The sequence below is a fragment of the Syngnathus floridae genome, chromosome 10 (assembly GCF_059516105.1).
Source record: "Syngnathus floridae isolate MCC-2025c chromosome 10, RoL_Sflo_1.0, whole genome shotgun sequence".
Taxonomy (NCBI): Eukaryota; Metazoa; Chordata; class Actinopteri; order Syngnathiformes; family Syngnathidae; genus Syngnathus; species Syngnathus floridae.
Window position 1 is genome coordinate 14,229,232 of NC_142422.1, and position 27,965 is coordinate 14,257,196.

A 27,965-nucleotide genomic window follows, 5' to 3' on the forward strand; every position below is an offset into this window, starting at 1 on the left:
AAAACATCAACTACTATCTTCCACACTTCAACTCTCAACTTCCCTTCTACTCCATACTTTTTCTTCCACTTCGGCATATATTGCATACAATTAAGAAATCTACTCGCCATGTACTTCTCATCTCCGTCAAGAGGTAGAGATTTACCGTTTTTATTTCCCATCTTAATTCTAGTAGTTTAAGGTTTTACAATTTTTTTTTCGAAATTTTTTTCTTTGAGGATCCTCAATGCAGGTTTAAATTGACCTTTCAACAGATTACTAGCCTGTTTTATTGCCGTGGATCAACGCTAGAACTGCTTTTTAGTCAATTTATCCTACCAGTCACACACTCAATCACACTACCTCCAGCGCTTTTTTAGGCCTCATGGCTCGGACAAACCAAAGCCGTATCCCATAGCTCGGACAAACCAAAGCCGTATCTCATAGCTCGGACAAACCAAAGCCGTATCTCATAGCTCGGATAAACCAAAGCCGTATCTCATAGCTCGGACAAACCAAAGCCGTATCTCATAGCTCGGACAAGCCAAAGCCGTATCTCATGGCTCGGACAAACCAAAGCCGTATCTCTCGTGCACACAACTTAAGGCCTTTAACTTACTTGTTCCCTTGGTTCGTTGCACTGCCGGGTCCCGTCAATCCACCTCTGTCAGACGAAGGCAGACCTAAGATGCTGGCCCAGCGAAGAATTCTCTTCCCAGGACTTTCTTCTCCAGGTCCTCCTAATGGACACTGGCTTGTCGACAATGCAGCACGTCCTCCTTCGTCAGCCAGATAGCGGGTATGAGGGATCCCGGGTTTCGGCACCAAAATGTTAGAGATTTGCTCACTCCAACTTACTCCTTACTTATTACTTGCAAGAACCACACGGGAGACAAGTAAGTCCTTTTTGGACACCTGCAGGTGGAGAGTTCACTCGCTCCAGAATGAAGTCTGAACCCTCGTTCCTGCGATGGGATATTTATTAAGAGAAACAGAGTGGGGGTTTGGGTAAACTGGCTAAAGCCCTTGTCCTCTAGTCTAAACATGTCAGGGGATGTTTTACGACCTTGTGATAAGGAGGACAAGGTAAGGTATTTATTACCTGTTGCATTCCAACATAATCCTATGATAAAGATAACCTGGAAAACCCTAACACCGGCGGTAAAGGGTGCCGTCAAGCTAAAGGAGTCCTATTAGCCAGTGGGACTCTACCTCGGATAAAAACTAGTTATGTTGACCGGAGAGGGAGGTACACATCTTGCGACCCGACCCTGGGTAAGCGGTAGAATATGGTTGGATGCTTGGAAGAGATTGAAACGGGCATTCTGACGTTCATTCTGGGTGAACAGAGCCACACAAACTAGAAGTGGGGGATTTGACGTTGGTTCTGAGTGTCTAAGCCATTACGTTCAAAAGTTAGGGTCAAAAGACGACCTCCATCCACGTCGAAATGAGTCAGATGGGCGCCGTCCACAGCAGAGGGCATGTCCCCAACAAAGGGCATACTTCCCGTATGCTTGACTTTGAGGTAATGATGTGCTGATGACTTTTTATTAATCTTGTAAGAATACTTATAAATGAAAAAACTATTTTCCAAATGATTACAACAAACTATTTGACATTTAGGATTAGCAATCAGAAAGGATGACATCATCCTGTGTGCTGATCATCATGCTAACATTAATGAAGTCGTGATCCATGACATGTCAATATAGACATAATTATTATAAACTAATTAGTATAACCATTACAAAAATCTAGAGGACATGTCAATCTTTTCAATTGTTCTCATCTCATATCGTGCTTTTTTCAAAATGTGAAATTCATTACACTGAGTGACAGCAAAGAGAAAATCTCTCCTGATTGGCTGGCAGAAGCTTCACATCATCCAATCACCGCTTAGCAATGTTGGATTCTTCATTGAATGAACAATACAAGTTGACTGTCACTGGCCAATTGCAATTGTGCTAAGCTAACTAGCACACTACAAAAATGGCAAGCCAAAGTAAGAACTAATAATTAGCATTAGCGAGCTCTCGTCATTTATGGCACGTTGACGGGGTTCTCATTTGGTGATCTCGTTAGCCAGTTGGCGACAGTCCACCCAAGCAGATGTATTTGACGTCAAGGTACTCGTCCACGCCGTACTTGGAGCCCTCGCGGCCAAGACCGGACTCCTTGACCCCCCCAAAGGTGGCCTCGGGGGTGGACAACAGACCCTCGTTGACCCCCACCAGACCCACCTCCAAAGCTTCTGCCACTCTCCAGATCTGAGACATGTCCGACGAGTAGAAGTAACCTATCGGCACACACAAAATTATGACGCACTGGACTACATTGAATTAAAAATTGTCTGGAGTTGGTCGACTACTGCACCAAAGTCAGTGAAAAAAAACTGGAATGAAACAAAATAAAGATCCAAGTAGTACTGTCAAAGACCTTGAAAAGAGCTAAGACTGGACTTGAAAAGACCTAGAATAGAAATAACCAAATGCAAGGAATGGACTACAGCCAAGTCGAAGCCAGTCAAGACTGGACTAAGAGTGAGCTAGACTAGACCTCAACTGGAGGTGGACTAGAAGGGAATTGGGTTAAAACTAATGAGCGGGTGCATCTCAAGATAGAAATAACATAACCACAAGAAGACTGGACAGATTGAAACTAGTGGTGAGTGCTGTACTCAAGTAGAAAAACTAAAGAATACTGTTGAAGTGAAAAGTGGAATGCGCCTCCGCCAGCGGATAAGATGTAAGCAAATCCAGTAGCTGTCTGGATCAAGTCCGGGGGCTCACCTGCCAGGCCCACTCGGGACGAATTGGCGATGGCGAGCGCTTCCTGCTCCGTGTCAAACCTGCGCAGGAAGACGACACCATTCCCAAGTCGTCATTCCTGTTTTGGGCCCGTCCCAATGGGAGGAGGAAGTTGCCGGCCGGGATGTTGTGGCTCACCTGACTACGGGCACCAGAGGCCCAAAGGTTTCCTCTCGCATGCACAACATGTCGGCCCTGACGTCCGCCAGCAGCGTGGGCGCCACAAAAGAGCCGTGAAGACGGTGGCCGCCCCGCAGGAGGCGGGCCCCCCGAGAGAGGGCATCCTCGGTCTGATGGAGAACCTGCCGGGCATCGGAAGAAAAAAACAAGACGCTGAGACGAGGCCATGGTCCGCTCGGCAGGCCCTTTCCGCGAAAGGGCTAAGGTGACTCTGACCTTGTCCGCTGCCCTGTGGTTGATGAGCGGGCCCTGCGTGGTGTCCGGCTCGCTGCCATGTCCGATCTTGAGCTGGCGGTCCATGGCGGCGCCAAGCTTTTCCAGAAAGCTGTCGTAGACGGAGCTCTGCACCAGGAAACGGTTGGAACACACGCACGTCTGCACGCAAAAAAACAAGTCTGCAGCTCTTCCATGATTGTCTTGTTGGCCGCGCCCAGGCTACCGATGCCCTAGCCGCCCAACGGAGACCTCTGAAGGCAAGTTGAACTCGCCGCCTTGGTCTTATTTTGACACCAAGCTGCTGTTTTTTGCCCTTCCCAGCCTTGAAGTTCTTCACCTCACCAAATGCTGCAACTCACCAACTGCACGGTTGCATACTGCTGGCATCTAATGGCAAGCCCTTTGAGACTCTTTTTGTGCGTTCCTTTAGGGAGCGACTTTGGATTTCTTTCTTTTAACTCTGTTGTGCTCACCTGCCCCGAGTTTCTGAATTTGGAAGCCATGGCTCCTTGCACCGCCTCGTCCACATCGGCGCTGTCAAAGACAATGAAAGGGGCGTGACCCCCCAGCTCCATGGAGACCCTCTTGACGGTTTCTGCGGCCATTTTCAGCAAAACCTGACATCGTTAGCATTAGCGTTAGCCTGTACAAGGAGAACAGGGAGAGGCACGTCGCCCCAGGTCTGTTATGCTCTTACCTTGCCGGTGGCGGTGGAACCTGTGAAGGAGATCTTGCGCACCAGGGGGTCGCTACACAAGACGCGCCCCACCGACGGCGTCTGCTCCCTGGAGCATGGGACCACGTTGAACACGCCCGCCGGGAGGCCCGCCTGAGATGACAGCTGATGAGACGCAAACGACGTGAGGCCAAAAGATACGCCCAACACAAATGCTACACCACACCTAAAGACTAGACTAGACTCAACTGGAGCGAAACTAACTGAGCCAGTTCTCAGTCATAAGGATGAGAATGGCAAAAGTGAAAAAGCACGGAAAAGTAGCGGGGGGGGGTGTTATATACAGTGTCACGGCGGGCGGCGGAATGCCTGCGAGTGTCGCCGAGGCTAACGTTGCCCGGCCAGCTAGCCAGCCGCTCCCCCCAATATATAAAAAAATAATTTTCTCAACGGAATTACACAATTCACGGAAATACTTTCGACGGAAAAAAACATGGAAATCCGCGGATCCGCGGAAAATCCTCATCCCTGCAGTCAGGATTGCATCACAAAACCGCAAGGACTACGAGTCAAAAATCCCAGTTTAGCAGTGGATAACTGACCAGACACTAAAAATGAAAAGCAGACGAGCTTGAGCTCATTCACACCCGTCGTCAGCCATCAGCGCCGACGGAAGGTCTGAGCGACTCCCGTTTTTGCTGGCAGACTGACAGGAACTGTAAAACGCCGATGGAATAAGCGCCAACGGACGCCAGATTTGCCCACGAACCCGTAAACTATTGAGGTCGAATCAAGATCACCCATGCAGACACCGTTGCCAGATACCGGCCTGACCTTAAGGTCAACTCCTGATTCTGATTATGGCTGGAAGAGTAGCCCCAAGTGGGTTTGTAACCTCTGCCAGAGCAAGCGCCGATAGGGGTGTGTCCTCGGCCGGCTTGACCACGACGCTACATCCTGCGGCCAGCGCGGCGCCAACCTTTCTGGTGATCATGGCGCTCGGGAAGTTCCACTACGACACAGACGCGACACAACGTTGACGTCGCAGCCGGCCTGGAGTTCTCCCACCAGCCAGTCGCTCACCGGCGTGATGATGGAGGCCACGCCCACCGGCTGCTTGAGGAGGAACATCTTGCGGTCCCTGAATGGTGACGGCACCACGTCACCGTACACCCGCCGCGCTTCCTCCGAAAACCAGTCCAGGAAGGATGTTGAGTAGGCAATTTCACCCAAGGCCTCTTTCATGGGTTTACCCTACACACGCACACATCACGCTAACATCATGACAACATCAAGCTCATGTCATGCTAACCACATGTTCATATCATGCAATGTCAGACTTATGTCATGCTGATGTCACACTAACCTAACATTACATTGACAACTGTCTTCTGTCACGCTAACGTCACACTAACGTCATGCTAATATCAGTTGGACAGTCTTACTAAACTAACACCATGCTGACAGCATGCTCACATCAGCCAACTAAGTCACATTGAAGTCACTCACGTCAGGCTTACGTCACGCTAACATCAGGTCATGCTAACATGGTATTAACTTGTGCTAAATTTGCAAAGGTACTGTAACTGAGGAGCTGTGCCACTGACACTCTCGAAGGTGATGATGGTGGCCAGGTGCTCTTTGTGCTCCGTCATCAGGTTGGCCCACTTCCTCAGGAGGATACTGCGCTCCTGCGGCCGACAACCACAACTCAGTGACGAAGTTTCACGTCATGCATATCCTCCTTGCCGGCACGGTGGAGTTTTTATATTATGCACTTGTGAGTATATACAGTAATCCCTCGTTTATCGCGGATAATTAGTTCCAAAAACCTCCCGCGATAAGTGAAATCCGCGAAGTACGGTCACCAACAAGAAGTACTGGGCAGGTTAACGAGTTAGTGGAAAGATGCTAATTCGCGATCGTGCTAACTTGCGAAAACGGACTTCTAAAGGAATGAAAACGAACATTTGGAGCAATACTACATTGTTTTAAAAGTTAGACACACGTTTTCTCAATTTAAAAGTTTTATTTTGACTTTTAAATGTTTTTTTAATTTTGAAAAAAAATCCGCGATGTAGTGAAGCCGCGATAAACTTAACGCGAAGTAGCGAGGGATCGCTGTATATGTATGAATGTTGGTAGCATTGGAACATGAAGAAATCGATTTTGAAACCACGTGGAAATTAAAAGTAATTATATTGGATTTAGAGGACACGCATGCAGTGCATAGGGACCGACAGCTCGGCTACATTCTGCTCTGTTTGATTGGAGAGCCAGCTGAAATTTTCAGTATCCCCCTGCACGAGTGGTCCTCTAGTTCCTCTTTCAAGCTTCCTTCCTTGGGTTCTTTGCCATTCTTCTCACCTTGGCCGTGACATCCTTCCACTGTTGGAATGCCTCGTGGGCCGCGTCTACGGCCCGCTTGGCCTCTTCCGGCCCGCAGTCCGCCACCCGCGCGATTTCGGTCCCGGTGGCCGGGTCCCAAACCGGGAAGTCTTGAGGCGCGCTCACCCAACGGCCGTGTACGTAGCCACGCGTGCGCACCAGCGGCGCGCTCGCGTCCAGGCTGAAGGCGCGTTGACGCGGTGCTTTCACGAAGGCAGTAGCGAGGAGGCACGCGCTTCGCGTCGTCTTCATCTTCATCACCGTCGTCATCAAGGCGCTCATGGTGGTCGCAGCTTCTGGGTCACAGGAGGACGGGCGTTTTCACCGGGCAGCTAGCGATTGACCCCTTTCAAAGCTTTTTCTGCAGATTGGACACGTGACCACGCACGCTCATTAGGCTTGTTGTGCTCACAACGGCGCATGCGCAAAGCTGACACGCATGCAGCCGCTTCAATAAAAACAGGGATAGCGAAGGAACAAGTGATAACAAAATGGCAATATCATGATGAAAAACAAGTCAAACAGCAACCGAATTCAAACGTAAACGTGGAAATTGTCCCTCAGCAGGGCACTTAAATCTGCGTGTGAAAAGTAACTTCGCTCCGTCCATCAATCCAAGTGCCGCAACTCGCATTTTTCATATTAGAGTGGAGTGAGCTACTTAAAGTAAAAATTATACTTGAAGGGAGTAAAAGAAAAAAATAAAGTCTTAACACATTTTACGCGAATGGTCATAATTTTGGATGGATGATAAAACCATATTGTTTGCATTTAAAGTTTCCAACTGGAAATGATGGCGCACTTTAACAGCTTTACTTGCCTTGGAAATTTAGCAGACGTTTCCCAACTGCAAGGCTGAGGAGCTTGCGCAACAGTATCAACATTACCTCTGTCTTGCCAGGCTAGGGTTTTCTTTGAAGACCACAGATTCCGCAATCATCTGTTCACGTTTTTGTTTTTGTTTTTTTGTTTTTTGACGCTGTGCTCACTGTCCACGGGAATAAACAATCCAGAAGGCAGCGGAAGTTGTTGCTCATGTTTTGGAAGTGTCCCCGGAAGAGGAGTGAGTGTACTTGTGTGACATGGTGGTGGCAGAGCAGCTTTGTGCCACCCGAGCTCGAAGGCTCAGCGCCGAGGTGCGACTGGACTGAAGATGGTAAAGAAACGCGAGCTTCTGGTGAGTTCTACTTGCGCGTTGGCATGCTGAGCCAGACCAGGCTCGCTCCGGTGGCTGGCTTAGCTCGTATCCGGCCGTGGCGCGAAGAAGACGGAAGGACGATTCGTTAGCTTCCCGCTGTTAGCATGCTGCTTAAAGCCCGGCCGCGAGATGGGCGACGCTAGCGAAATTAGTTGACCGGGAAGCAGAAGCTTTGCTCAGAGGCTCCCGGACGACGTGGACGTGAAAGTGGCAGGCTGGCTGGCAACCTGGCTGGCAGACAGGCTGACTGGCTGGCGAGCTTGCCGACAGGCGCCGATACGAGCTCAACTGCTCCCATGTCGCATGGTCCTTAGCATGTTTTGTACGTGTCGGCGTCATTTTGCAAATTCGCTCGCAATTCCTGAGTGAACATATCAAGAAATGTTCAGGTTGCGTGTACGCCCTGGGTGTGTGCACTTGTCGGATGGATGACGTGTTTACTTGACACAACCGACTTAGCCTCCAGACATGATCAGATTGCCCATCTAGTTGCTTGGTTGATTGCTCGCACGATTGCCTTTGGAGTCTGAATTATCTTTATTGACTAAGACTGTTCGGAACGAGAGGTCTACTGATACGTTCCAACAGTGATTGCATTCTCCAACCGAGCGAATTGAACTCTTGACAAAAAAAAAAAGCTGAAGTTATGTCACGCGTCTCATCGTTAGGGCTGAGGCAATCGAGTCGTTCCTGAACAATCGAGTTTTTGGATAAAAGTCAAATATTTTCTTGGAAGACACAATAAACACGTGGATAATGGAAGACCAAGTGGTTTTCATTTTTCGCTAATTGCCCTTTTCTACTTGAATTCAACTGAAAACAAATTTCCAACCCAAATCCAAGAAGAACATTATAGGTGCGCGTCTCTCCATAAGTTAGCCGCCGTCAAAGCCCGCGTTTGCCCACTGAGCATTTTCCGGTCTAAAATCTGTCTATTAGACCGCTATATGGTGCCTAGACGTCGCGGCTAAAATCTGTCTCAAACACGTCTATATATGAAAGTTTCTTAGACGTCTAAGCGTAGCCATCGAAGCGACGTCTATGCTTAGACGTGTAAAACACAACTGTAACTCGTCTGTCTATCTATCTATCTATCTATCTATCTATCTATCTATCTATCTATCTATCTATCTATCTATCTATACACACACACACACACACACACACACACACACACACACACACACACACACACGTATATATAAAAGTTTCTTAGACGTCCATTGCATAGACATTCCAATGACCACTATTAGCGCTAATAGCTATTAGTGATCATTTGAACGTCTAGACGTCTATTCAACATGAAATAAGATTCTCTTTAATACCTTTAACCTTTGTGTAGTTCTGGGCTGTTGTGGTAATGCATTTGATATGTGATCCTTACCTATGTTAGCTATGGATATAAATACATCTTTTGATGTTTAAAATTAACCAAAATGACAATTAAATCTAAATAAAAACATTTTTCAAACATTATCCACCCATCACAAACATGAATGTGCACTGTTTTTAATCATATCACGTTTAAAAATAAAAAATAAATGCATACAATATTTAAAAATGGGGGCTGTTTTAATAGAGAACAAAACTACTAAGTTGCAATATGAATTATGTACATACTTTTTCTGCAGGACATATAAAATAAACAAAACAACCTGCTCAGCAAAACACAAGGGGGAAACAAAATAGACATCACCCTCTTGTGGGCTTTTGATAGCCCCCTGGCCACTCAGCGCTGGAGCGTGTTTTAATTTTAAAGATTTTATTCACTTGAGATTTTATTTACTTAAAGAAAACCACTACATACACTATGCATCAACATTTAACAAAGTTTTTTTTTAATTTTAAGCAAATTCACTTTAGCTACCTGTTAACATTTGTGTCAGGAGCTCATCTCTTCCAAATTATTAAAACTAAAACAACTAGTCGTATCGTGAATTATGGGAAAACGAGTACAAGGTAGCGGGCAAGCTGCAACTTAAGTCTAATCTTGCAATCAATTGATAATGAAATGGGCAAACTTTGTAGGACAAAACAACAGCGCTTACTGAGAAACCTCGAGGACTCACCTCTTAGCAGCCTTCGTTGGTGTCTTTCAGGAAGGATTTTGTCTATAAGAAGTAACAGTCGTCAACTTAAACTCCAATAAACACGCAGGAAAACTTTACTTGCTCCGCACACTTTTTCGTGTTTTGTTTTACGGTGGCACACAATTTATGCACGTTGCTGCCTCCTCGTGGGATGTTAGAGTTGTTTTTACTGTAAAATTGATCTCCATCCATGCGTTTTTTTAATCATTTAAAATGAAGTAATACAACTTCTGTACATTATTTATACAATTTACAGCTGGTTTAGAGTTTAATATTTCACATTTGATGGATTTAATTTTGTCGTTCATATTTGGTCTATGGAATAACCAATTATAGATGCGTCTAAATCTGGTTACAAAATAACATTTTACACGGATCAATGGTTGTTTAGAACGAAGCAATACAACTTGTATTTATACAACTAAGAGCTGGTTTAGAGTTTAATACTTCATATTTGATGGATTTAATTTTGTCGTCTATATTAGGTCCCGGTGAACAAAGTCCATTTGTGTTTTTTGTCATAAGGGGCTTGTGAGCCGTGCTTTGTCTGACCCCTCACCTAGAATCCGTTTGCCATGGGTGACCCTACCAGGGGCATGAAGCCCCCGACAACATGGCTCCTAGGATCATAGGGGCACCGGGGCCTCCCTCTGGAGCCAGGCCTGGAGGCGGGGCTCGAAGGCGAGCGTCTGGTGGCCGGGCCTTCGCCCATGGGGCCCGGCCGGGCATAGCCCGAAATGGAAACGTGGGTCCCCCTTCCCATGGGCTCACCACCTGTGGGAGGGGCCGAAGGGGTCGGGTGCAATGTGAGCTGGGCGGCAGCCAAAGGCAGGGACCTTGGCGGTCTGATCCCCGGCTGCAGAAGCTGGCTCTTGGGACATGGAATGTCACCTCTCTGGCTGGAAAGGAGCCCGAGCTGGTGTGCGAGGCAGAAAAATTCCGACGAGATATAGTCGGACTAGCCTCCACGCACAGTTTGGGTTCCGGTACAAGCCCTCTCGAGAGGGGCTGGACTCTCTTCCACTCTGGAGTTGCCCACGGTGAGAGGCGTCGAGCAGGTGTGGGTATACTTATTGCCCCCCGGCTGGGTGCCTGCACATTGGGGTTCACCCCGGTGAACGAGAGGGTAGCCTCCCTCCGCCTTCGGGTGGGGGGACGGGTCCTGACTGTTGTTTGTGTCTATGCACCAAACAGCAGCTCAGAGTACCCACCCTTCTTGGGGTCCCTGGAGGAAGTGCTGGAGAGCGCTCCTTCTGGGGACTCCATCGTTCTACTGGGTGACTTCAATGCTCACGTGGGCAATGACAGTGAGACCTGGAAGGGCGTGGTTGGGAGGAACGCCCCCCCCCCGATCTGAACCCGAGCGGTGTTCTATTGTTGGACTTCTGTGCTCGACACGGATTTTCAATAATGAACACCATGTTCAAGGATAAGGGTGTCCATGTGTGCACTTGGCACCAGGACACCCTAGGCCGCAGTTCGATGATCGACTTTGTAGTCGTGTCGTCGGATTTGCGGCCGCATGTTTTGGACACTCGGGTGAAGAGAGGGGCGGAGCTGTCAACTGATCACCACCTGGTGGTGGGTTGGCTCCGATGGTGGGGGAAGATGCCGGTCCGACCTGGCAGACCCAAACGCTCTGTGAGGGTCTGCTGGGAACGTCTGGCAGAATCTCCTGTCAGGAAGAGCTTCAACTCCCACCTCCGGCAGAGCTTTTCCCACGTCCCGGGGGAGGCGGGGGACATTGAGTCTGAGTGGACCATGTTCCGCGCCTCCATTGTTGAGGCGGCCGACCGGAGCTGTGGCTGTAAGGTCGTTGGTGCCTGTCGTGGCGGCAATCCCCGAACCCGCTGGTGGACACCGGCGTAAGGGATGCCGTCAAGCTGAAGAAGGAGTCCTATCGGGCCGTTTTGGCCTGCGGGACTCCGGAGGCAGCTGACAGGTACCGGATGACCAAGCGGAACGCGGCTTCGGCGGTTGCTGAGGCAAAAACCCGGGCGTGGGAGGAGTTTGATGAGGCCATGGAGAATAACTTTCGGACGGCTTCGAGGAAATTCTGGTCCACCATCCGGCGTCTCAGGAGGGGGAAGCAGTGCAACGTCAACACTGTTTACAGTGGGGATGGCGTGCTGCTGACCTCGACTCGAGTCGGTGGGGAGAATACTTCGAAGACCTCTTCAATTCCACCTACACGCCTTCCATTGAGGAAGCAGGGCCTGGAGACTCTGAGGCGGATTCTCCAATCTCTGGGGTCGAAGTCACTGAGGTAGTTGAAAAACTCCTCGGTGGCAAGGCCCCGGGGGTGGATGAGATCCGCCCGGAGTTCTTAAAGGCTCTGGATGTTGTGGGGCTGTCATGGCTGACACACCTCTACAACGTTGCGTGGACATCGGGGACAGTGCCTCTGGATTGGCAGACTGGGGTGGTGGTTCCCCTCTTTAAGAAGGGGGACCGGAGGGTGTGTTCCAATTACAGGGGAATCACACTCCTCAGCCTCCCTGGTAAGGTCTATTCAGGGGTGCTGGAGAGGAGGGTCCGTCGGGAGGTCGAACCTCGGATTCAGGAGGAGCAGTGTAGCTTTCGTCCTGGCCGTGGAACAGTGGACCACCTCTACACCCTCGGCAGGATCCTCGAGGGTGCATGGGAGTTCGCCCAACCAGTCCACATGTGTTTTGTGGACTTGGAGAAGGCGTTCGACCGTGTCCCTCGGGAGGTTCTGTGGAGGGTGCTTCGGGAGTACGGGGTGCCGAGCCAACTGATAAGGGCGGTTCGCTCCCTGTATCACCGATGCCAGAGTCTGGTCCGCATTTCCGGCAGTAAGTCGGATTCGTTCCCAGTGAGGGTTGGACTCCGCCAAGGCTGCCCTTTGTCACCGATTCTGTTCATAATTTTTATGGGCAGAATTTCTAGGCGGAGCAGAGGCGTTGAGGGGGTCCGGTTTGGGGACCTCAGCATCGCGTCTCTGCTTTTTGCTTTTGTGGTGCTTCTTCAGGCCGTGATCTCCAGCTCTCGCTGGAACGGTTCGCAGCCGAGTGTGAAGCGGTCGGGATGAGGGTCAGCACCTCCAAATCCGAGTCCATGGTCCTTGATCGGAAAAGGGTGGAATGCCCTCCCCGGATCGGGGATGAGATCCTGCCCCAAGTGGAGGAGTTCAAGTATCTTGGAGTCTTGTTCACGAGTGAGGGGAGGATGGAGCGTGAGATCGACAGGCGGATCGGTGCAGCGTCGGCAGTAATGCGGACCCTGTACCGGTCCGTTGTGGTGAAGAGAGAGCTGAGCCAAAAGGCAAAGCTCTCAATTTACCGGTCGATATACGCTCCTACCCTCACCTATGGTCACGAGCTATGGGTCGTGACCGAAAGAACGAGGTCTCGGATACAAGCGGCCGAAATGAGTTTTCGCCGCAGGATGTCCGGGCTCTACCTTAGAGATAGGTTGAGAAGCTCGGTCATCCGGGAGAGACTCGGAGTAGAGTCGCTACTCCTCCACGTTGAAAGGAGCCAGATGAGGTGGCTCGGGCATCTTATCAGGATGCCTCCTGGACGCCTCCCTGGGGAGGTGTTCCGGGCATGTCCCACCGGTAGGAGACCCCGGGGACGACCCAGGACGTGCTGGAGAGACTATGTCTCTCAGCTGGCCTGGGAACGCCTTGGGATCCCCCGGGATGAGCTGGACGAAGTGGCTGGGGAGAGGGAAGTCTGGGAATCCCTCCTAAAGCTGCTGCCCCCGCGACCCGACCCCGGATAAGCGGAAGAAGATGGATGGATGGATGGATATATTAGGTCTATGGAATAACCAATTATAGATGCGTCTAAATCTGGTTAAAAAAGATAACCACACTACACAGATCAATGGGTGATTAAAACGAAGCAATACAACTTCTGTACATTATTTATACAACTTACAGCTGGTTTAGTTTAATATTTCAAAATATGATCATATTTGATGGATTTAATTACCCGTATTTTCCGGAGTATAAGTCACACTGGAGTATAAGTCGCATGAGCCATAAAATGCACAATAAAGGGGAAAAAAATCATATGTCGTTCCGGAGTATAAGTCACATTTTTGGGGGAAATTTATTTCACAAAATCCAACACCTAGAACAGACATGAACCAGCAACAACAGGCTAAACGATATGGTATGCTAATGTGACATAAACATAAACAAGGAGCTGAGAACGGGCATGACGTAACATTATCAGTTATTCAAATAACTATAACTTAATTAACACATTTATCAAACCATCTGTGTCACTCCAAATCATTAAATCCATTGAATTCTTCGTCCTTTGTGTAAACAACGCCGCTTCTGACACCGAAAGTGTGTGCGGCCCGCCACTGACGTCGGACTCGTCGTCATTTGGAGTTCAAATTATTCCACAGGCCCATATAACTATATATAAACTATATATCGAAAAACTATAACATAAATAACAAGGTAGGACAGGGCGGTGTCCCTCTCCTCCAGCAGCCGAAGGACCTCCCGGGTCATCCAGGGCTTCTGATTGGGGTATATCCGTATGGGTTTGTCCATTGTGACAGTGTCTGTGCAGTGCTTGATATAACACAGAACACTGTCTGTGAACACGTTCAGGTCCCGGTGTTCAAAGATGTCCCAGTTCGTCCTGTCAAAGTAGTCCTGCAACTGCTGAGAGGCGTCATCAGGCCAGGTTTTAACAGTTTTAGTGATGGCAGGAGCTGATTTCCTGATGGTGGTATATGCAGGGATTAATAGCAGTGACATGTGGTCAGACTGGCCCAGGTGAGGTAGCTGTTTTGCCCTGTAGCCTAGCTTGATGTTGGAGTAGACCTTGTCCAGAGTGTTAACTCCTCTAGTGCAGGGGTGGGCAATTGATTTTTACAAGGGGCCACATGAAAAACCTGAGTTGTGTCAGAGGGCCACACCTACAATAACTAAAACCTGCTCAATTTTCTTCCTTTGTAAAATGCACTAAATTATTTATTTTAAATAGCTGGTACTGGTAATTAGAATAATATAATTATTCTGTTTATATTAATATTAAGCTATGTGAAATTGTGGTGTATAGGTCAAATAAAAAACAATCATTAATCAGTACAATTTATTCTTAACTTCTTTAACTTTTCCTCAAATGACAAAGCCGCTGCATCTCTGGGTGTGAAGTTTGATTAAAAAGTCCTTGTTGGGCTTGCAGTTTTGCTAGCAATGCATTAGCCTCTGTTGCACGCTGTTTATCAGACAGATGTATTTTTTCTCATACCTGGTCGTGTAGTGGTGACTCAAATTATATTCTTTAAACACAGCGACCTGTGTGCCACAAACCAGGCACACGGCTTTACCTTTCAGTTCTGTAAAGAAATACTTGGCAGTCCATGTCTTGTTGAAAACACGGCACACCTTGTCAACTTTTCTTTTCTTTGTGTCAGCACACATTTTGAGAGCAGCATTACTTCGCGCTGTTCACCTACACATGCACGCATGCTTCACGGAAGTGTGACGCCTTTCAAAATAAAAACAGCACAGTTGTATTGCATGTACGACACAGATTTTTTTAATTTATTCAGTTGTAATCAAATGTAATTTATGATTGCGGGCCGGACAGAGACGCACAAAGGATATGGCCCGCGGGCCGTATTTTGCCCGGGTTTGCTCTAGTGGCACATTTAACATGCTGGTGGAATCTCGGGAGTGCTGCTTTTAAGTCTGTATGATTAAAGTCCCCTACTATGATGTGGACTGTGTCAGGATATCTGCACAGCTGGCTGCTAATACTGCCATGTAATAGTCCAATAGCTAGCTAGCTCAGCATTAGCCTCCGGAGGTATGTAGACAACAGTCGTCATGACTACGGTAAATTCACGAGGGAGGTAAAAGGGCCTGCATTTAATAGTCACATACTCCAGGTCCGGGCAGCAGTGACTGTCTACAGTCACCATATTAGTATATTAGTTATTGATGTACATACAGACCCCCCCCCCCCCCCCCCTTGCTCTTGCCCTAGTTCTCAGTTACAAGTTGCTACACTAAATAAACTATATATCAAATAACTGTAACATAAATGAGTTTATCAAACCATCTGTGTCACTCCAAATCATTAAAACCATCAAAATCTTTGTCCTCTGTGTCAATCTCTGTCCTCTGTATTATAAACAACTCCCGTCTCCGGAAGTCAGTGAATGGATTTAGATTCAATGGCAGTGGCGGCTCCAATTATTCCACAGGCGGGAGGTAAAAGGGCCTGCATTTAATAGTCACATACTCCAGGTCCGGGCAGCAGTGACTGTCTACAGTCACCATATTAGTATATTAGTTATTGACGTACATACAGAGCCCCCCCCCCTTGCTCTTGCCCTAGTTCTCAGTTACAAGTTGCTACACTAAATAAACTATATATCAAATAACTGTAACATAAATGAGTTTATCAAACCATCTGTGTCACTCCAAATCATTAAAACCATCAAAATCTTTGTCCTCTGTGTCAATCTCTGTCTTCTGTATTATAAACAACTCCCGTCTCCGGAAGTCAGTGAATGGATTTAGATTCAATGGCAGTGGCGGCTCCAATTATTCCACAGGCATAGTGCGCCCTCATGCGGTTTAAAGTGAAAATAACATGCGAAGTGATCAACTATACTAGTAAGTACCGTAATTTCCAGACTATTAGCCGCACCTGATTATAAGCCGCACCTGATTACCGTACTGGCCCGAATATAAGACGATGTTTTTTGCATTGAAATAAGACTGAAAAAGTGGGGGTCGTCTTACATTCGGGAGACATTATACCTATTCACTTGTGCGCAGCGGTAAGTTAAAGGTTGCTGGTATCGTCTGAGTAGTTGCTGTGATCGTGTGCGTCTTTGACACAAAATGATTATATACATTTCATTGTTACTACTGTCCACTGTTGTGCCGTTTGTCCGATCGCGGTTTGTTTCGTGTGCGTGCCATTTGATTGGAAGCTCTGGCGCGCTCCTTTAAGTTTGCCTCTCATCGTACGAGTAGCCGTTATGCAGCGGCACGGCGACTAACGGTCGCCAGCAAATGTATTTTGTTGTCTCGATGACTTATGTTTGGTGTATTGCCGAGAATATTTCATTTATCTGGGATGAGAATGTTCGGCAGATCCGCGGATTTCCGTGTTTTTTTACGTCAGGAGTATCATTTTCGTGGATCGTGTAGATCCATTGAGAAATGTTTTTTTATATGGGGGGAGCAGCTGGCGGCAGTATTGCGACAACAGCCGCCTTATTTTCGGCAGCATTTTGGCGCTACTTTCGTCACATCATTTGCCTAATTAGCAAAAGTTTTAGCCAGCATGGCGAAAGTTTTAGGGAAAAAAGACAAGGGAAATAGACAAGTCGATCAGGATCAGATGGGCATAGCTCGAGAGCAGCGTCATCTTACAACTTGGAACACAGTCCGTAACCGCCTACCTGACGGAACATATCCATAAATTAGATGTCCCGGGGAAGGTTTTGTGCATTCTTGGTCAAGATGTGATAAGCTATGGAGGTCGTGGCACTTCGAACATTAAGGAGCACATCAAAACAAAAAAACACAAAGGTACGTTTTTACTTTTACAAGCATGTGGGTAACATGTTACATGTAAGCTAATGTTCAATGATAGACGGACAGACAGACGGATAGACAGATAGATGGATAGATAGATAGATGGATGGATGGATGGATGTTGCAAAAAATTAACAGTTTTCATCAAAAGGAAAAACTCCAGAATTGATTGTGCCATTTTTATGTATTATATTCAGTTTGGTAGCCCACCAAGCAGGAATATTTTTTTAACAAAACTATTGAAATTGAGTGATGAAATTAATGGTTTTGGGGTTGCTATACTGCCAAAATCCAGGAGTTTCCAGGGAGCTTTGCCCCCTGAGCCCCCTCTGGGGAGTTGCCCCTGGCCCGGTCCTGTGGCCGCCAATAGGGGCCTGTGGCCCCTGGCCCCCTGTGGCACCTGGCCCACTGTGGCCTCCATTGGGGGGGGGCCTGCGGCCCCCAGACCCCGGCTACTTTTCAGTGTTTTTTTCATTTGACGTTCTCGTCCTTGATTTATGGTTATTTAGTATAGCGTAACCGTTATGCGCAGTTAATTATGTAATGTGTGCCGTCGTATTGTGACGTCAGAAGTTGACTTACGTGCTGTGTTTCTCTCTGTTGCTGAACAACACACACCCTTCACACGCTTCATACAATAATCACACACACATGAATCACATTCACACACCCAAAGACTCGCCCATGTACACTACACACACCTGCTCTCACATCCTTACGACCAAACGTGTGCCTATACCCTTTTGCCAGTTTGCCTGTATGCCCGTATGAGCCACAGTGCCTGTTACTTTTTTGCCAATAATTCAGTAAAGCAATCAAAACTGAACCACGTCTTCCCTCCAGTGTTCTGACCGACACCCGGGGGCGAAAATAGCATAACCATCCGAGCCAACCCCCTATACAGTCCTCAGGCTCCCCAACAATAGTGGTAGCAGTTTGCATTATTTTATTGCAAAGTTTTTCCTTATTCAGATTTGCTTCAAGACTACAGTTAGTTAGACTTCACTTTGATGGTTAATGCAGTTATTGCAATTTTGTTCTTTTATCACTGTAGATTGGTTTATTTACATTGCAAAAACCAGAAGCCATTCTTTTACAAATGTGATTGCACTTCAGTTTACATATTTAAATGTTCAGATATTAAGTTGTGACAGACAGTTTTTGCATGATTTGAATGAAGCAAAATAACATGCTTTTTCTCTCGAATATATTGTTATAATCATTTGTTTCAGATGTAATCATTTTCTGCATAAAAATTAAATTTGGTGTTCAAAAAGTATTTTTTCAAACTTGAGTCTTGAAAAAGAGGGGGTCGTCTTATAATCAGGGTCATCCTATATTCGAGCCAATACAGTATAAGCCGCACCAACAAAAAATGCGGAAAATTTTGTTTTTTTTTCATGTATAAGCCGCATCGTATTATAAGCCGCATGCGCACGCGAGTTATTTAAAGTATATAGAGTAGAGACTGTACACAGAAAGCCTCTTTAAAGTTTCCATAACATACTTTAACATGACTTTCTAAATGCTGCCTGTGACGCGGCAGTAATACCGCAGCAACACGGAAGTGTGCACGCGAGTTATTTACAAAGAAAGACGTACACAGAAAGCCTTTTTAAAGTTTTAAAAACGTACTACATACCTTAACATTTCTTTCGAAACACTGCCCGTGACGCGGCAGTAATACCGCAGCAACACGGAAGTAACACAGCACTAATAGGGCTGGATTGAAAAAACATACTTGTAAAAGTCACTGAGACGCGGCGGTAACACAACAGCAACACGGTAGCACAGCACTAACAGGGCTGGTTAAAAAAACATACCAGTGAAAGTAAAAAAAGAGCCGGTAAATGAGCCATCTTCATCTTCCTCCTGTACACTGAAACCATTGAAGTCTTCCTCCTCAGTGTCCGATTGGAATAGCGTTAGATATCCTTCGCCACACACTCTCATCTCTCTTTTGTCGTCGCCTTTATGCATTTCTTCTAGCATTTTCCATGAGTGTCTGCTTCATGCTAATTTCATTCATGCACGAAGCGCTAAGTTACATTAAACTAGCGAGCTGCACGTATAGCTCCAGAGTAGATGTGACTGGGAAATAAAGGAAAGGGTGACGCAACACGATGTCATCAACAATGGCCCAAATCGACTGCCTTTAACTTAAAAGCAGCAACATTTCTTTTGTCCTCCATTATGACGTTTTTTGTATAAAATCTTCCTTTCTTCAGTCATGTCCATCTTGATCTCGTTCAGTCTCTTCTTTGTGTGAATTATACGGTACTATTCGCCTGGCGGATGGATATGCGATCCACACACCACTTTTCTCCCCAGTGACTGTGTCACATATCCCTCCGCCCAGCAAAGCGGTGCCGTACAACAGCGGTCCACAGCCTTTTTATGAGTGTATAAAAGTGATCAAGTCATCACAAAAATCACGGGAAATATCCATAGATAAGCCGCACCTGACTATAAGCCGCAGAGTTCAAAATGTGAGAAAAAAGTCGCGGCTTATTGTCAGAAAATTACGGTAATGTGTTAATGCTCAAGTAATAATGTGTTGATAATTTCACATATAAGTTGCTCCTGAGTATAAACATCCAAAATGCGGCTTCATTGATGCGCGTCGGCCGGCCCAATTCAGCCAGTCTTCCCAATGCACTCCCATTTATCTCTTTTGCAGCTTTCCCACACAGACACAGAGCGCGCCCAAGATGACATGATGGTTCCTGTGCTGAGCTCCCAAAAAGCCAGCGAGCTGCCCATCCATGAAGTGGCGAGCGCCCTGCAGGTATGAGTGTCGCCAAGCGCGCTCGGGGATCACTCTGAGCGTTGCGTATGTGTGCCTGCATGCGTGCCTGTGTCCCGTGTGCGTGCAGGCCGACCTTCAGTACGGACTGGCCGAGGACGAGGTTTCCCGAAGGCGGGTCTACCACGGCTGGAACGAGTTTGACGTCGGAGAGGAGCTGCCGCTGTGGAGGAAGTACATGTTGCAGGTAGGCAGCTTTGGGTGCGGGTGATGCAGATGCGGCTTCCTTACATACTAGTTGGAGCACAATGGAGGGTTGCTACTGCTGTTCCAAGACAAAACGGCCAACTTGGACCAGCGTGAACATCCGCACACAAGCAAATTGCACAGCGACGTAAGAAATCGCCGCCACACGCCTTCAGCCTCGCCCGGGTGTCTCCACGAGTCTGCTCAAGTCAATTGCCGTCCTTTGACCTTAGCTCCCTAATCTGTGCGAGTGCTTTAAAATCCAATTGGATTTTCTGTGCCGTCCCTTCACGAGAAGCTTGTCGGCCAACCCTCGCCCTCCTAACAGGAGCGTCTCGTATACATAGCATCGACATTCCTGTCTCCCCGGTCGGTATTAGCGCTCCACCCAAAATTTGTCATTTGAGGCGCCACTCTTGACATCTGGGTCTGGCTTGCCCACCTCTACACACCCGGAACTGCCGGACCTGGCAACCGATTCGACTCCAGTCCATTTGCTCTGCCCGAGTCAATTCACGGGGAATTGATTCCCCGCCTTATCAATCAAAGGAGAACGGTGCTTTTGTGCATGACAAATACGATTGGCTTATTTGCCGAGTCATCCAACCTGAAGGATGACGTGGTCGTCAAGAGATCTGCCAAAACACTCTAGAGTTTTGTCTCTCTGCAACGAGCGACAGAAACAAGGCGAGCATTGAGGAAGAAGCGCTGACGTGGCGCCAGGAAGGCAAAGATTAGTGTGGGTCGAGCCCACGGCTGCAGCCGATGAGCCAAATCAAGCGAGCCGTCGTGCTTTGACCGAGTTGAAGCGGCAGCTGGCCTGCAATTAACACCGGTGGGCCAAACTCTGACTGCATGGTGATGCACTGCCCTCCCATTTTAGTTCAAAGATCCGCTCATCCTGCTGCTGCTGGCGTCTGCCATCATCAGCGTCGTCATGCGGCAGTTTGACGACGCCATCAGCATCACCGTGGTACGACTGCCGCACTGCGCAGCACCTCGCTGACCGCTGTGTCTCTCTCACTGACTGCTATGTCTGCCTCTCGCTCTCAGGCCATCATCATTGTAGTCACTGTGGCCTTCGTCCAGGTGAGTGTGACGACGCCAGGCGGGTGTACGCCGGCAAAGCTTACCGCCGCTCTTGCAGGAGTATCGCTCGGAGAAGTCTCTGGAAGAGCTGGGAAAGCTGGTCCCTCCGCAATGTCATTGGTAGGCTAATCCCCCGCCCCATGAAAGAAGGAGATGGCGCTCTGTCTTTTTCATGCTGTCCGCCGGTTTCAGCATCCGAGAATGTCGGCTGCAGCACTTGCTGGCCAGGGAGCTGGTCCCAGGCGACACGGTGTGCCTGGCGCTGGGTGAACAGGTGCCAGCGGACCTGCGCCTCTTTGAGGTGAGCTCACGCCAGCGTGTGCACCGCTTGCGCTCTGGCCGCTGAGCCCCCCTCCCAACTTCCCGCGTGGCAGGCCAGCGACCTCTCGCTGGACGAGTCCAGTCTAACGGGGGAGACTGCACCCTGCTCCAAGTCCACAGCACACCAGCCGGCCGCCACCAACGGCGACATTGCTTCCCGCGCCAACATCGCCTTCATGGGCACACTGGTGCGCTGCGGCAAAGCCAAGGTACGCAAGATGGACGCAGCAAAGTCATCTTGCCGGGCCGTGGTGATCAGACCCGCCCGCTCTCTGCATCGCTTGCTGGCCTCTCCTGACACGGACTTTGTCGCGGCAGGGCATCGTCATTGGAACAGGGGAGAACTCTGAGTTTGGCGAAGTCTTCAAGATGATGCGGGCGGAGGAGGTGTGCCTGGATGGATCCCCCGTGAGTGCGGCTGGCCCGCTTACTTTTTGTTTGTGTGCAACGGCAGGCTCCCAAGACGCCGCTGCAGAAGAGCATGGACCTGCTGGGCAAGCAGCTGTCGTTCTACTCATTCGGCATCATCGGTCAGTCCACCCATCTCTCGATGTCTAGTTGGTGCCCTTCACACAGGCCGCCTGTGCTTCCTGTAGGGGTGATCATGCTGGTGGGCTGGCTGCAGGGCAAGAGGATCATGGACATGTTCACCATCGGTGTCAGGTAGCTGCTCCTTTGATGCTCCGGGGAGTCCAGCTTAGTTTATCTTAGCTTATCCTATTTTAGCCTAGCCTATCTTAGCTTAGTTTATCGTAGTTTAGCTAATCTTAGTTCATCTTATTTTACTGTAGTTTATGTTATCTTATTTTAGCTTAGCTTAGCTTTGTTTGCTTATTGATTGAAGCGCTCAAAAGGCGGATCGATGACTCAAGCCAGAAAGTATAACATGGCCCGAAAGTTGCATTTTTGTGCGCTTTTGATTGTGCCCAAGAAAAGGGCCACACGTCGCTCAGCCTCCCTGCTTGTTTTTCGTCAAAGGTAGCGGCTCCGGAATTTCAAATGAGCAAGAAAGTGAGGTCAAACTCTTTTCCTGTGTTTTTGTCCGTGACTTTGTCGCCCGTGATGGGCCTCCGCTCCTTTGAAATGTAAGCTAACGGGGCGCTGTGCCCGCAGTCTGGCAGTGGCGGCTATTCCCGAGGGCCTCCCCATCGTGGTGACAGTGACGCTGGCACTGGGCGTTATGCGCATGGTCAAGAAGAGAGCAATCGTCAAGAAGCTTCCCATCGTGGAGACACTGAGTACGTCCCGCCCTCGCCTGACGCCCGCCCAGGCTCCTGAGCTGTGCTGTGCTTTCAGGCTGCTGCAACGTCATCTGTTCAGACAAGACGGGAACACTGACTAAGAACGAGATGACCGTCACGCAGATGTTCACGTCGGACGGCATTCATGCTGAGGTGGACGCGCTCTACCAACCTTTGCTGCCAACCTGTGGCAGCGCCTTGTCTGCTTTCTTCTTTTGCTGCTTTCTCCTCGTCTTCTTCCTCTTTATTTCTCCTTGCTTGTTTTTCTATTGTTTGAGGTTCTACTTGTTTGCCTTCCACCCATCATTCTTTCCTTGAGCTTTTTCATCTACTCGTGCATGTCGGGGTTCTCGTCTTGTCCCCCTAGCTGACGTAATGAACACGCAAACAAACGCGACCGTCTCATGGGTCAGTATGTAAAAGTCTTGGGACCGGACTTTTTGATGTTCCCTTTGCTGCCTGCCATGATTTGTCTTGCGGTCCAGGTCACGGGCGTGGGCTACAATGCCAGCGGACAGGTCTTAGCCCACGGAGAAATTGTCCACGGCTTCTCCCACCCGTCGCTCGGCAAGATCGCGGAGGTGGGTCTGTGACAAAATGATACGAAAGGGGAAAAGCCACGGTGAGGAATGATGGGTCATTGGCGTGCCTGCGTCTAGGTGGGCTGCGTGTGCAACGACTCCGTCATCAGGAACGGGACTCTGCTGGGCCGGCCCACCGAGGGAGCACTGGTGGCCCTTGCCATGAAGGTAGGAGGCAGAGCGAAAGCCCCGAAAAAACACGCCGGCATAATGTTGCGTGCGGCCCATCGGAAGGGTTGATCTTGGCGGGGAAGCCAACGTGTGTGGTGTTTCGGGGTCTCCCGAGAAGCCAATTTCTACTGTTGTTACTTTAGTAAGAAACACAAAGTGGATGCGAATGCCCCACTCTCCTTTGGAACATGCGCAAAGTGCGCCACCCCGTGCCCTGGTAGGCATCGTGGCCAGCATGTGACATTGCCTCCTCCCCCTCCTCCACAGATGGGCTTGGAAGGCCTTCAGCAGGAGTATGTGCGTGTTGAGGAGATTCCCTTCACCTCTGACAAGAAATGGATGGCAGTGCGCTGCGTTCACCGCACGCGGCAGGTGTGTAAGGCCCGGCTGCCGAGGCAGCCAAAGCAAAGGTGTGAAGCCCGCCTGCTTCTACACTTGGCAGGACGAGCGGGGCGTTTTGTTTGTGAAGGGCGCCTACGAGCAGGTGATTGGCTTCTGCAGCTCCTACAACAGCCGAGGCAGCGCCTTTCCTCTCAGCCAGCAGCAGGCGGAGCTCTACCAGCAGCACATCAGCTACATGGGCACCGCCGGCCTCCGAGGTGAGCGTGCCCAAGCCCAGCCCAGCCCAGCGCCTCTTCCTTGACCTGAGCCGCTCTGTCTTCCCCCTGCAGTACTGGCCTTCGCTTCCGGCTGTGAGATGGGAACGCTGACCTTCTTGGGCCTTGTGGGCATCATTGACCCACCCCGGGCGGGGGTGAAGGAGGCGGTGGGCACGCTCATCAGCTCGGGCGTCGCCATCAAGATGATCACCGGAGACTCCCAGGAGACGGCCGCCTCCATAGGTCAGTCGCCGCCCGTGGTGGCTCGCAGTAAAGCGGCCGGACTGTTGTTTGCTGACGTTTGGTTCGGATGGCAAAAGTCTTCTTGACCTGTCAGATGGGTTCGCTCGGGGGGTGGCTTTTCGGCCCCCCCAGCTGCTTGAAACGTCTTCAGCAAGCGAGTGCCAGGTTGCATTTGCTCTACTTTTGTGCACGACAAACAACAACGCAGACACGTTTTCCTCATTCGAATTGGGGCAGTGGTGACGACGGGTCACATCACAGGCTCAGAAACAAGTCCTGGTCCATCTTGTGTGTGTGTGTTCGTGTGTGTGTGTGTGTTCGTGTGCAGCGAGCCGTCTGGGCCTGTGGTCCAAAGGAGGCCAGTGCTTGTCCGGCGAGGAAGTGGACCGTCTGGACCTGCAGCAGCTCTCGCAAATCGTCCGTCGAGTAAGATGCACACACCTCGGCACTTGTCTCCATCACCTGACGTGCGTGTGCACACAGGTCTCTGTCTTCTACCGAGCCAGCCCCAGGCACAAGCTGAAGATTGTAAAGGTCAGCACACACGTAGCCAAACACATGGCACGCACGCACATCCAAAGGCGCTCGGACCTTGGCTGACTCTTGCCCCTCTTGTAGTCTCTGCAAAACATCGGCGCCGTGGTGGCCATGACGGGCGACGGTGTCAACGACGCGGTGGCACTGAAGGCGGCTGACATCGGTGTAGCCATGGGCCGCACCGGAACTGACGTCTGCAAGGAGGCCGCCGACATGATCCTGGTTGACGACGACTTCAACACCATCATGTGAGCGGCCGGCAGCGAGGAATACGACTGGCCCACATTGTCCTGACGCGCGGCGGAGAACACGACTGGCCCACGCCGTCCTCACGCGTGGCGGGGAACACGACAGGCCCACGCCGTCCTCACACGCGTCTCCTCTGTTGCGCCGCTTGCAGGTCAGCCATCGAGGAGGGAAAGAGCATCTACAACAACATCAAGAACTTTGTGCGCTTCCAACTCAGCACGTGAGTCGCTCGCTCGCCAGACCGGCATCTCCTGAGAGTCAAGACAAGTAGAAGTAAAATACGTCTGATTGCGTCAGTGTTTATATGGTCAAAAATCTGAGAAGGCGACCTTGATGCTACTTTTGAGCCGATGAAATTGCAGCGGGATTAATTTTGCAAAGTTCCGCCTTGCTAGGTGTCGATGCCACCGAGGCGCCGGTTGCTTTGGAACCACTTGTGCTGGACTCCAAAGTGACTTTTGTTCAAACGTGAAATGAGAGTTGAAGGCTACAAAGACGGCATTATTATAGAAGGAAAGCTGCGTTGCCTTTGAGTAGCCAAGGCGCCATGGCGAACGCGTATTGGCAGTTTGGCGGGACAAGGCTGGTGTCCTCCATTTGCGGCCTCCTGTTTGCTTCACCTGTTTGTTTCACCCCACTGCTGCCCCCTGCAGGAGCATCGCGGCGCTGACCCTCATCTCCTTGGCCACGCTGCTGAATTTCCCCAACCCACTCAACGCCATGCAGATCCTGTGGATCAACATCATCATGGACGGACCGCCCGCGCAAAGGTAAGGGCTCCTCACACAGTCTTAGCCGTACTTTGAAAGCCCAAGCCGGGTGGGAAAAGGCCAATTTCTCAGCCTAGCCTAGCCTGGCCTCATTCCAAGCCTTAGATCTCCAAGCTAAGCAATGGCATGTGCTTTTGTGTCCTCAGTCTGGGCGTGGAGCCAGTAGACCGTGCGGTGATCCTGAAGCCGCCTCGCAACGTCTCCGACAGCATCATCACGCGTGGTCTCATCGTCAAAGTTCTGGTGTCGGCCTTTATCATCGTGTGCGGGACGCTCTTTGTCTTCTGGAGAGAGGTGGGCGCTCTCGAGCTGGCCGCTCCTCACAGCTGCTCCTTCTGTTCGCTCCTCACGACTCGTGTCTTGCAGCTCCAGGACAACGAAATCACCCCCCGAGACACCACCATGACCTTCACCTGCTTTGTCTTCTTTGACATGTTCAATGCGCTCAGCTCGCGCTCACAGGTCAGTTGGCTTGCTGGCCTTTGCGCCTCCTGGACGCATTCCTGTATCCTAATGTGCGTACATGCGTGCGCACAGACACGCTTGGTCCACGAGATGGGCCTGTGCAGCAACCGCACGTTCTGCCTGGCGGTGCTGGCATCCATCATGGGCCAACTGCTGGTCATCTACTTCCCGCCGCTGCAGCGCGTCTTCCAGACCGAGAGCCTCGGCGTCTTTGGTAAGTGGACCAAAGCAAGGGCTTAAATCTTCTCAAGTGTCAGTCGGCAAGAAAGCAGAGCACAGTGGCAGTGGCGGCCACTCTTGGAGCGACGCAATAACAATTTGCAAACCAGCCAAATACATTTTCAGCCAGCCAAAGAATTTATGACACTAACGTTTATTAGCTGAGCTATGCTATGCTGAGCTATGCGCATGGTCCCATTGAAAATAAAGACCGTCCCGTTTGTCAGACCTGCTGTTCCTGGCGGCACTGACGTCATCAGTGTGCATCGTGTCGGAGGCCATCAAGCGAGCCGAGCGGTGGCGAAGCACGACCAGGAGGGCACCCGGCGACCGCTTTCATCAGGTGTGACGCCAGTCAACGCCCCATCTGACAGAATCAGATGGGAAGGACTAAACCCTGCCCCATCGGTCACATTCCTGCTCATTCCTTCCTCCTGCTGGCGGGCGCTCTCGTTCACTTTCCTCCTGCAGGAAGTGTGTTTAGGTTGACTCTGTGAGCTGTCGCCACAGGCCCATCTGTTGTGAGGACGCCACTCACTAAGCACGCCCCCGACGGCGGCAACACCGTCAGGCTCGTAGGCTGACCTTCCGCTTGAAGTTATTTGAATAATCCTTTTAGGCCCCCAGTCTTCCAATCCTCCCGTGATGATTCGGGAGCAGGGAGTGAGTCCGTGATTAGGGTGGGGTCCTCTTCAGAAGAAATCCGGCCATCGCCACAATTAGCCGCTGCTTTTGTTGGACTCTTATCGGTGGCTTTTCCACAAAATGCCTCAGCCCTCCTTTTTGAAAAGCCTCTTCAGGTGGGAATGAGAACCAAAGACCGCTGCTACAATGGTGCGCTCCTTCCCTGCTTCCCAACACTATTAACCGCGGGCGGCCCTGAAAGCGTTGGTCCGTTGATCCCCCATTGCTGCAAAGTGCTTCCAGGCAGCTGCCCTTCTCGCCAACCCAACTCTTGTTCTTCGACATCCATGAAGGTCCACTTGCATGACGCCGCCGTCGACGGCAGCGCATGCTAAAAAGTACCCAGTTGGCAAAATTTGGGCTTTTATCAACACAGGATGTTTGAAGGCCAAGCTGCTTGACCAGAGGAAGCCAATATTGTCTTGGAAGTACTGTACATGGCAAAGCAGCTTTGTTTTTAAAAGACTCTTTTACTTTGTTTTTCTCAAGTGAAGTTTCCCAATCGTGACAAAGATGAAAGAGAAAATAACACTGAAGAATTTTTGTCCCCTCTATGCTCATTTTTATTTTTAAACCCCATGAATTGAAATGGCGGCTATTTGGTGGAGGCTTCTGTTTTAAAAACTACTGTTTTTTGTTAAAAATGTCCACGGGAAATAAAATGCAAATATTTTTGTTGCTTGTTGAAGTGACTGTTGGTTGTTTATTTTGACCC

General features: G+C 49.6%; 2 protein-coding genes across 4 annotated transcripts; one reads left to right on the top strand and one right to left on the bottom strand.

Moving 5' to 3' along the window:
- Positions 1-1,516: 1,516 nt before the first annotated feature.
- aldh5a1 (aldehyde dehydrogenase 5 family, member A1 (succinate-semialdehyde dehydrogenase)) lies at positions 1,517-7,294 on the bottom strand. Of its 2 annotated transcripts, none has more exons than XM_088386431.1 (11): positions 7,070-7,294; positions 6,229-6,610; positions 5,469-5,552; positions 4,945-5,115; positions 4,757-4,873; positions 3,883-4,014; positions 3,659-3,802; positions 3,186-3,344; positions 2,928-3,091; positions 2,772-2,830; positions 1,517-2,278 (listed from the first exon to the last, which is right to left on the bottom strand). In XM_088386431.1, exons 2-11 carry the CDS (start codon positions 6,529-6,531, stop codon positions 2,061-2,063), a joined length of 1,551 nt encoding a protein of 516 aa, XP_088242557.1. In that variant the 5' UTR covers positions 6,532-6,610; positions 7,070-7,294; the 3' UTR covers positions 1,517-2,060. The 2 variants fall into 2 exon arrangements, with proteins under 2 accessions (XP_088242557.1, XP_088242555.1); XM_088386429.1 differs by having other exon boundaries at positions 3,883-4,026; positions 7,070-7,292.
- On the top strand, positions 7,270-27,942 carry atp2c1 (ATPase secretory pathway Ca2+ transporting 1). Of its 2 annotated transcripts, XM_088386427.1 has the most exons (27): positions 7,270-7,426; positions 19,770-19,877; positions 19,966-20,082; positions 20,965-21,054; positions 21,135-21,170; positions 21,229-21,290; positions 21,363-21,471; positions 21,545-21,700; positions 21,810-21,878; positions 21,946-22,021; positions 22,088-22,154; positions 22,605-22,729; positions 22,788-22,885; positions 23,218-23,313; positions 23,392-23,481; positions 23,752-23,856; positions 23,927-24,083; positions 24,156-24,326; positions 24,655-24,752; positions 24,810-24,860; positions 24,945-25,111; positions 25,264-25,332; positions 25,766-25,882; positions 26,029-26,176; positions 26,249-26,344; positions 26,420-26,561; positions 26,794-27,942. In XM_088386427.1, exons 1-27 carry the CDS (start codon positions 7,403-7,405, stop codon positions 26,913-26,915), a joined length of 2,766 nt encoding a protein of 921 aa, XP_088242553.1. In that variant the 5' UTR covers positions 7,270-7,402; the 3' UTR covers positions 26,916-27,942. The 2 variants fall into 2 exon arrangements, with proteins under 2 accessions (XP_088242553.1, XP_088242554.1); XM_088386428.1 differs by lacking the exons at positions 20,965-21,054; positions 21,135-21,170; positions 21,229-21,290; ... (1 more) ...; positions 21,545-21,700; positions 21,810-21,878.
- The last annotated feature ends 23 nt before the right edge of the window (positions 27,943-27,965 follow it).

Bases quoted from the DNA above. Each gene is read 5' to 3' on its own strand.
- aldh5a1 (XM_088386429.1), bottom strand. From the start codon at position 6,531: ATGAGCGCCTTGATGACGACGGTGATGAAGATGAAGACGACGCGAAGC. The intron at 5,116-5,468 runs GTCAGTGGCACA...GTGCGTGTGTAG, and splicing joins CCATCATCACCTTCGAGAGT to GGTAAACCCATGAAAGAGGC. The intron at 3,803-3,882 runs GTAAGAGCATAA...TAACGATGTCAG, and splicing joins GTTCCACCGCCACCGGCAAG to GTTTTGCTGAAAATGGCCGC.
- atp2c1 (XM_088386427.1), top strand. From the start codon at position 7,403: ATGGTAAAGAAACGCGAGCTTCTG. The intron at 19,878-19,965 runs GTATGAGTGTCG...GTGTGCGTGCAG, and splicing joins AAGTGGCGAGCGCCCTGCAG to GCCGACCTTCAGTACGGACT. The intron at 23,857-23,926 runs GTGTGTAAGGCC...TACACTTGGCAG, and splicing joins GCGTTCACCGCACGCGGCAG to GACGAGCGGGGCGTTTTGTT.